Source organism: Rhopilema esculentum, chromosome 19 (genome assembly GCF_057945365.1).
Source record: "Rhopilema esculentum isolate cy_ngs chromosome 19, ASM5794536v1, whole genome shotgun sequence".
In the NCBI taxonomy this organism is placed as follows: Eukaryota; Metazoa; Cnidaria; class Scyphozoa; order Rhizostomeae; family Rhizostomatidae; genus Rhopilema; species Rhopilema esculentum.
The window spans coordinates 6,985,955-6,995,383 of NC_142833.1; the positions used below are offsets into that span (position 1 = coordinate 6,985,955).

At 36.0% G+C, this 9,429-nt stretch overlaps 1 protein-coding gene and 1 long non-coding RNA gene across 2 annotated transcripts; one reads left to right on the top strand and one right to left on the bottom strand.

Annotated features, from left to right (window-relative positions):
* The first annotated feature begins 152 nt into the window (after window positions 1-152).
* LOC135688075 (uncharacterized) lies at window positions 153-3,149 on the top strand. The gene is made up of 2 exons (XM_065204781.2): window positions 153-267; window positions 1,252-3,149. The coding sequence occupies exons 1-2, from the start codon at window positions 260-262 to the stop codon at window positions 1,928-1,930; spliced, it is 687 nt and encodes a 228-aa protein (XP_065060853.1). The 5' UTR covers window positions 153-259; the 3' UTR covers window positions 1,931-3,149.
* On the bottom strand, window positions 2,745-8,692 carry LOC148957949 (uncharacterized). Its single transcript, XR_016144907.1, has 2 exons — window positions 7,510-8,692; window positions 2,745-4,311 (listed from the first exon to the last, which is right to left on the bottom strand). It is a non-coding gene; the product is annotated as an uncharacterized LOC148957949 (long non-coding RNA).
* Window positions 8,693-9,429: the final 737 nt, after the last annotated feature.

Genomic DNA, 9,429 nt, shown 5'->3' on the forward strand with positions numbered 1-9,429 from the left:
AAGCTGCACCACTGGTTCCTTCTACTTCATAGCCCAGCTTTCTGGTGTTCAGACGCCTTTTTCCAAGAAATCCAGTGCTGTTTATTGAACTTGCCAAAGTGAAAATAAACTGGTTCCCGAGAACACCTTTCGACGAACAAATCTCCCTCGTTTTCAGAAAGAGGTTTGTTCTTTCCCTCGGCGCAAACTCTAGAAAGAGGACTCGGTGACTCTGTAATAGGTATTTTACTGTTGCTTACTGGCTCTTCGAAAGAGGGATATGCACAGGTAATTTCCCTGACCTTTAATTGTGAATATATCCTATCTTATTTGAAGCCATGGATGTAGTTGCATGTTTGCTCAGTGAGTCAACTGTTGAGACGGATGGCCTAAAATTTTATTTCTTTAATTTCATTATGATGATGATAGCAACTATCAAGCAGCTATATATTACACACCCACCATTATTTTATTGGCCGACACGACTCTGTTTAAGTGTGTTATACTGCATAATCAGCTGTGCTGATTTTCTGAAATATTTAGTTTCTATGTGTTTGCCTTCTTGTACAATATGCCATGGCACCATCATTGCCATGCCACTCAAATAGACTTGGCCTTGGCTATTTACATTCAGCAATTTGCTAGATTAAGCCAGGAAGTGATAACACATTATTATGTCATTTCTAAATTATGTCATATGATATGTGATATTATTTCATTTCTAAAAACATAAAAATTTATGAGGGATTATCCTACATTATCTAAGATTTTTCCTGGTGGACATAAAAAATTAAGACTGTTTTCTATATATGCTGTACATGCTGTAATTCTATATAATGCCAACATTGCAAACATGGTAACATAAATTTTTGTGCTGTTGTTTACCCATTTTTAAATCAAGTAATTTTCAATCCACTCACCTATCTACAATATATCTGATGTCGGTCTAACTGCATCTAGGAAAAACAATTTGTTTTATTTCCCACTTTGTTAATAAGATAAATTTGAAGCTCTCATTAACTCCACATCACACCACTTTGAAAATTTTCTTTACTCAATGCAGTAAGTAAAAATGTCAAAGCAGGTTTTAAGATACCAAGCTTTCTTTTGCACTTTTATTCCATGAATATAAGGGGAATAAAGACAGTTGCTTAACAAATTGCTACTTTGTTTCTTTTTATACAAATCCATACTATTAACAGATTGATTAATTATTAGTTTCAAAAAGTATAATTATGTTGACATTTTCGTTTTTTTATCTTTTATTCACAGAGGCAGCATGCTGAAAAATTTATTCACTCAAAAGGGAATAAATTTGTATGGGAAAGCCCTTCTTGTAAGGCCCCAGTGTTACATATATGAAGACTTGTTTGGCTTGAGGTTGATGTCAAGCTTTAAAAATAAGTTCTACTGGAAACCAAAACGAGATAAGGCAAATCCAAGGCCAAAATTTTCAGTCATTCTCCTTGAGGATGATGAAAACCTGGGAAGAAAATACGAAGTTGTGAAAGTTGAACGTGGCTATGCAAGGCATGTTCTTATTCCTGAGGGAAAAGCGGATTATGCGATAAAAGAAAATCTTGAGAAGTATAATTGCACTGAAAGTGCAGCAAAGCCAAGGGCATCATTGAAATTCCTGAACAAACTGAAGAATATGAATCTTATTTTACAAAGGCCAAAGCATGAAAGCTGGGAAATTTCAAAACATCATATTGCTTTAGCATTTAAAAACAGTTTTAAGCTTCATGTTCCAGTACACTGTATAAGAACAGATTTTGAATCAATTTCGTCATATGGGGACTATGAAGTTAATGTCACTGTTAATAGAGAGAGCACAGTTCCTGTCAAGATATCTGTTCAAGAATGGGAGCCAGTTTACAAAAAGGGTTGGAAGGAGTTATTGTTAGGTGGAACAAAAGAAGAAGAAGAAGATGTAGAGGCCCATGATTAGTACTTGACAAATTGTTTTATGTAGTTTAGATATTCTTATCTTGCATGCTCTAGTTATTGACACCATCTGTATGATGTACACTTGTACCAATGATTCAATTTATAAAGAATCAACATTTTAAACAGCTCCTGCCCCTTACACCAATTCAACTCATGGCTTCAACTCATGGATTGTTTTTAGAGATAGAGAGTTGCATTGAACTATTTTAATGTCAGTTGGACTGTCATTGATTTTTCCCAATTTGTCCACTGCACCGATTCCATATTTTTTCAATATTTTTCCTTGTGAACTCAAAATTGCATTGGTTGTACAGGACAGATGACTTTTGAGTTTAACATAGGTGCTTATGGTCATACCATAAATCGACAGTTTGCTTCATCTAGCCATTGCTGATAATTGTGGCCAGTCAAAACCTTCAAGGTTTGGGCAATCCCTGCATCAACGACTTGCCAGAAATCCGTAGCATTCTTTAAGCCATACCATACAACTCCGCCATGGCTCGCAACAGCTTCTTTGAACTGGTCTGCCTGTTGAGCTGTTAGGTTATCAACAAACAGAATGAATCGATCCAGATTTTTCACTAATAGTTGTAGCGTTTTTCCGAAACGGAGATTTGGCTTCTTCAAGTTGTTTTTCATCTTTACTGACCATTTCCTTCATCCATGACTGAATAATTTCAGGACTCTGTAGATTGCTTGTTGACTCGTTCAGAGGTTTACCCACTTTATTTTTCTCGCATGTAAGTTTGTGTACACCCAAGCCCTGATTATTGACAAAAGTATCTTTGCGGTAAGGGCACACGACGCTTTTTCTAACTTTCTCATCTTCGACTTGATTGGGTTTATTAACTGCAACGTCTTTTCCTTTATGTTTAACAATATTTTTTAAATCCGAAGGAACCCAGCGTTCCGAAGAATCGCTGTATTGCTAACTCAGGGACTGACGCAGCTAGAACGGGAACGATAACGTTATCCAAATTTTTGATAATTAATTACAGTCATACATTACAGTCAAAATAAAAAATGAACTTAGGGTGTCACCACCCTATTGTTAAAAAAGTTTATGCATATATGGCATACCTTCGTGGTGATGCCGCTAACGCTATCGGCTGAGTGTATTTCAAAACATAAAAAGTATATATATAGCGTCAAAGGGACAATTGTTTTTCCTTTGGGAGAAAGCTTGGATTAAGGAAAATTTTTAGTTTTGATGAAGTTGAGCCTGGCATTATTCTTGAATTATTCTTAAATCTTAGCAATTTTTAGCCTCAATATTTTTATAGACTTTATTCTTATTTACAAAGTGTTTAAGCAAGAATGAACGGGCCCTTGCGATTTAAAACTCTTTTGCCCTTTCTTAAGTTCCTTCCGATTGTCAATTGTGAGCGAGTCTTTCTAGTTTTCTGAAATGATGTAATTCTGGTTCGTAAATTTCAGGCTTTGGCGGAAATTTTTTACGAGCCTTTACACTCTTTTATTATCAGAACAATTTTAATTGATCAAAAGTTAAGAAGAAATTAAGAACAAGCTGAGGCTGAGCTACTGTAAAATGTAATTTTGAACCGAGGGGCAAATCACTGCTTAAAATCACGTACGCTTTCAAGAATAATCACACTTTAATCACAAATGAATCAGATCAATAAAAAAAAAATTAATCACAAAGTATATCATTAATCATAAAAGTTACTTAAAATAAATATTAGAATCCTTGCCCACTTTTATCCGGATTTGCTATTGAAAAATTCAATAGTTAGAATTTTTCCTTTCACACTTTCCCAATCTTTCCATGAACACGTTGGAAAGTCTGCAAACACACACTCGAGAACAACAAGCTTTTATAAGTACCCTGCAATGGAGCAAAAAAATGAAGGTCTCGTTGTGATGCCGGGGTCACTGAAACAACCATTGCTGTTTTTGTTGCCCAAATGCCACTGAAGTTGATCTGACCGAAAACCACGCCTGATAGCAGTCATTTTTCACCCATTGCTTCAAGGACGGATCCAGACAGTTCTAGATTTCCCAGTTGCAGCTGTTACATTTATAGGAAATGATTTATGTCAGATTCTTGCAATTTCCACAGATAAAGTTTGATAATCAGGTTCCATATTTCTGGAACTTGTAATTTTTTTTATCGGTGAAAGTTTCAGGAATGACAGTTTAATTTCCCAATAGCGACATCAATTGCGAGGGCAGAGAGCAAAGCACATGCATTTGTCTTAATGTCTTTCACAAGGTGTTCAACAACTGTTCACTGTTTTTCATCCCAGGCTATTTGCTTCTATGTTGCTAATGCTAATGTTCAGGAAAGATAGCTTTTTTGATGCATATTCAAGTTTTTATGACGAAAGTTGACGGCCCACAGAAAAGAGCACATGCATTTGTCTTAAGGTGGTCCTCGACCCTGAAGATGATTTTAGCTATGTTTTTGAAAATCATTGAATATTTTTTAAGTTTATTGTTCAAATCACACCAAATTTTCACACAAACAACAATAGCAATTACTGCAGATTTTTTCATAACAATAAGATGATCACGTGGTTATGGTGTATTTTACAGACCAGGAAACCTGGACCATAAAAAATGCTTGAGAAACGATTTTAGAGAAGTGTAAGCTTACATTAAGATAATATCTATTTCAAATTACTAAACATAAAGAAAGCATTGAAATGAGTTGAGAAAATTATTGTCATAGCAACCGTTGCTATGGAAACTGGAAAAACCATTTTTCTTGGATAACTATCAACAGAGTAGACAGATTAAAATTTTGTCAACTCATATCAAAGACACCATAAGTACAATTCCTCCTACCAAATTTGATTGAATAATATTGCATGCTTCTTTGTTTATCCTTTCTTAAAGTATTAAAATGCGCATTTGAGAAAACGAGCTTTAAAGTTCTGGTTGCGTATATTTACAAACTCGACATCAATGCTTCAAAATAATTAACCAAAAGAGGTTAAATTTGGGTCTTAATGGTCCAAGACCAATTGGTTTTAGATTATTCCCTTATATAATTAGGAAATAAAGTATTTCCAAAAGGTACCTGTACATAAGGTTATATGAATTGTCTTTTTAGTTATTAAATTTTTCTTCTTTTTGCTGATTTCTCAACATAAACCATTTCAAGGCTCTTTTCATCAATAAACACTACATCCATGTTATCCTTGTCATCAACTTTGCATAGGTCTTTGTCTGGCACTTTATGGATAGAAAAACCTCCAGAGGCATAAGCTGCTCCTGCTTTTGTATTTTGTTTTCTCATCTTCCTTAAAATTTGCCGCCTTCTCTGATAATCTGTTTTGCATTTGGCCTCCGCTTTCTTTACCCTTTTCTCATTTGCAGATTTGTAACCTTTGATGGTGTTTGATCCCAAAGACAAAACACCTAGTCTTTTCAGCACATTCCCAGCACTGCCTGCTCCTGCATTCCATTGCAAAACAGATGACGCAACACAACATTCCAAGCGCTGCTTACCACAGAAGACTCGTTTGGGGCATTTTGACCAAAGGACATTGTTGAGGGCTTCATTTTGATTCTGTGTGAGACCTTTTTGACATCTGCTCAGGAGTTCATCACCAGATAGCCTTTCAAATATAGGTTTTAACTCCTTCCTGAAAACTGATGGCAAGCACTTTCTCTGATCATAGGTTGCTGTATGGGAAGCTCTGTCTCTCTGGAACCTACACCATGAATTCTCTCCTTCAGGACAAAACTGATGTTGAACCTCATCCGGCTCATTTTCACCTTGAATGCAATGATAAAATATTGCCCAAATTGCTTTTTTCATCCCCTCAATATTATTAGTGTGATTTCGAATGGCATAACCATAATAATTTTGCAGTGAGTCTATTATTGCATCAGTTAGTCTACCACTTCCTCCAATCGTTCCACCATCTGCTAACTTTCTACCTTTGTTTTTGTTTTTAAAATTGCGCAAATTAGAGCCCATTCGCTTTTGGATATGCCCTATACAATCCTCTTTCAAAACCAAGTATCCATCTCCAAATTTTTTGAAACAGGCATCTGCAACTTCAGCAAATGACGATGAATCACCATCACCAACATAAGTTGTATATACAAGCTGATGTTTCTCCATTGATCTTAGAAACATTTTTACAGCAGCCTCTTTTTCCATTGCCTCTGAGGAGCCTTTGTGGTTAACTTCACAATGCTCTTCATGATTAGAATACCAATTCTTGTACTTTTCTGACTCTTTTTCCCACTTCTCTCTAAATTTACACTCAAAACAAATTTTGGACTGTACTTCATAATCCAATACTTCACCAGTCTCAACTGATAAAATAAACACAACACCAAGCAAAGAACTATAGCCATAACGTTTTTGCCATGTACCATCTACTGACACACTAACAGGGACATATGAAGAAACAACTTCATCATTAATGTCAGTGTTTATTTGCATAAGGTCTTTTAAATTTTTTGCTGCTTTACAAAGAGACTCTTGGGCTTCCTTCTGGTATGATGTGGTGATTTTTTTCAGGATTGCACTGAAGGCATTTGTTGTAACTGGTGGAGGGACATCTAATGCACAACATATTTTTGACAAACCTGCCAATCCATTTCCACTTTCCACACCTCCCTGCGTAAGACGTATGTTTATTTCTGAAACATCCATTTTATCATTGTTTACGAAAGGGCTGGTGCTGAAAGAATCTGTTTCTTTGTCACAATTGCTACATTTCCAGAATAAAACCTCATGAAGACCTCTTCTTTTAGAATTGTCTTGCCATAGCTGCAAGGTTCCTTTTGGGTCCTTACAGAGACGGCAGACGGCTGCTTTACTCAAACTGGTTAGCAGATTGCTAGTGTTCATCACCTTGAAGCCATGTGCAAGTTCTCTTCCACTAGCTAGGCCAAGTGAGTCTTTACTGTACAAATCCAGACATTTCCTTCTTTCATTTATGTACTCAGACTGTTCTTCGGCAAATAAAGGACAATTCCTTTTCAATTTTTCTAATGATTTGTTGATCAATTTCCCAGATGGACTCTTGAAATTTTTTGGAATCGTGGAGGGGGAAGATGGGCCTGGTTCTTGTGAAAGTACCACATCTTCGTCGTCATCAACTGTAGCGCTACCGTTTCTGGAAGCCTCTTGTTCTACAAATTGTTTTTGCACTCCGTAAAAACCACGTTTTCTCTTTTGACGGTAAAGGCTTCTTTGCTTTCGTCCAGGCATTCTAACTCTGACAAACGTAAAACAGTATTTCGAGGTGCACCGTGGTGAAAATTTACAGAATATACTTCATGTAAAGCACACTAAAACAAATTCAACTCAATAAAAAAATTGTAATCGTGTTCCAAGGTAGATTTCGTCTTACCTGTGGCCAAAAAAGGGTAAAAAAGATTTGAGAAGTTACCCTAGCAACCAGCTTTTCTCGTTGCTAAGAAGAATATTTGTGACTGCTCTTTGAAAAACCTTGATTTATGACCCGTTTTCGGTCCGTATGTGCACAGGGGCATTTAACAAAGAAAGAACAACACCTAAGGCATTATAAAATTGAAAAAAGCAAAAAAGTTGGAAAAAATTTTTTGATGATGAAATCTAGGGTCGAGGACCACCTTAATGTCTCATTCAAAGTGATCAACAACTTTTCACTGTTTTTCACTTCAAGCTACTGTCACCAACCTATAATACTGATTTAATATTTTGCTAATGCTGTTCAGAAAATATATCTCTGTTTTTAGTTGTTAATGTTTTTAAACTTTTGGACCTTTTTCGTTTGCAAATCTGCAACTTTCTAATTTTTTTCTGGATATACCCCTGTGCTGAACTGCTAATTTTTCTTTCTTAATTTCATATAGCATGTTGCAAAATCGTTGACGAATTATTTGAGGGCACTTTTGAATCCATGATTCAATTTCTAAAAAATCATAAATAGATAAAAAAATTCACTTTTATCACTTTTATCACTAAAAATCAAATTAATCACACACAAAATTGATTTAATCACAAATCAATCACTAGTGATTATTAACCTCGCACACTATTTTCAAGAATGATTTGCCCCTCGCTTTGAACAACGTTTTATTTCAAAAACGAGGATTTTAGCCCTGTGTGGGTCCTTCTTTGGTGGATATTCAATCTTGTTGGCAAATGAAGTTGTCTCACTCACTTTGATTGTATTGTGCAACATCCTATTAGGTGGCAGTTGATAATTTCGCAAACAGCAGGTTCTCCCACGCTTTTGTAGATATGATTCACTCTTGCGACAGTTTCAGCATAATGCCTTCTCTCAAAAGTACGACGAAATCAACTGGCCCACACAATAGCACACATGCATTTGTCTTAATGGCTCTTACTAGGTGCTCAACATCTATTTGATGCTTTCATACCCACCATTTCAGGCTATTATCCCGGGGCAGATTCAAGCAGCAATGAATGGGGGATGTTAGCAGGGCTCTAGAAGAGGGAGCTCAGGGGGCTCAGCCCCCTTTTACTATTCGAAAGGGGCTGCACCCTCTCCTCTTTTTTCGTGGTAGTTCTAAAATTTCATGGCTAATTTTTGCCATTACCGAGTCTTTGATTGGACGAATATTACTTTTTTACTTTCCATTCATTGTGACCTCAATTGCCCTCTTGATAATTGAAAGCTATGTTAGCAAAATTTTACTACGTCAAATTCTTTCTTTCTAAGATTTTTCTATTCAAGTAACAGGTAGACATCGGAAGATGATTTAACCCTTAGAAAAAATGGAAATAAATTGTTATTGGAGAATAGGGGAGTTATTGGGTCACGTGGTGTCACACCCCCAATAGTACCCCAATGGGAAATTTCATTCAAAATCCGCTTAGTGGAAGAAACACTTTATGTATTTCAGAGACATTCTAGTCTTAAAATCAATAAAGAATCAAGCAAAGGTAGTTGCTCTGTTGGTTAAGTGTGATTATCCTTTATATGGATGAAGGTAAACATACTTAGCGTTAATGATTTGAAGATCGAGACCCTCTTTAGGTAAATTTGCGCCTTGTGTCCATTCATTTCTCTCAGTAGAAGCATCAACTGCAATTCACAATGAGCTCCAGATTTGACCAGTCGTTTTTTATCTGTTGTTCAATTTTTTGTTAAAATAAAAGACTTCAAAAGGATTAAGAGGATTCCTATCGTAAAATGGACATGCAAAGACTTGTCGGTGCCTTTGAAAAAATTTCATCACAGACCTTTATTTTTTCGCTGGTCCAGTGGCGGATCTAGACAAAAATTTGACTGGGTTCCAATATGGGCGTGGTCCCATATTTTTTTGGCAACGCCCTTGACTTTTTCCAAAATTGGGCGACGCCCATTTTCGCTTTTTGATAAGATTCACAATTGCAAGATCTGATTTTAACAAGATATATTATTTCATCATGATTCCAAGGCAAGTAAAAAATAAATCTGTAAACCAAACCAGGAATTTTCATTATGAATTCTAAAAGAATGGTTTCGATTTCTTGCCAAACAGAGGACCTTAATAAATTCCTCTAGCTGGTTACAGCAGGAT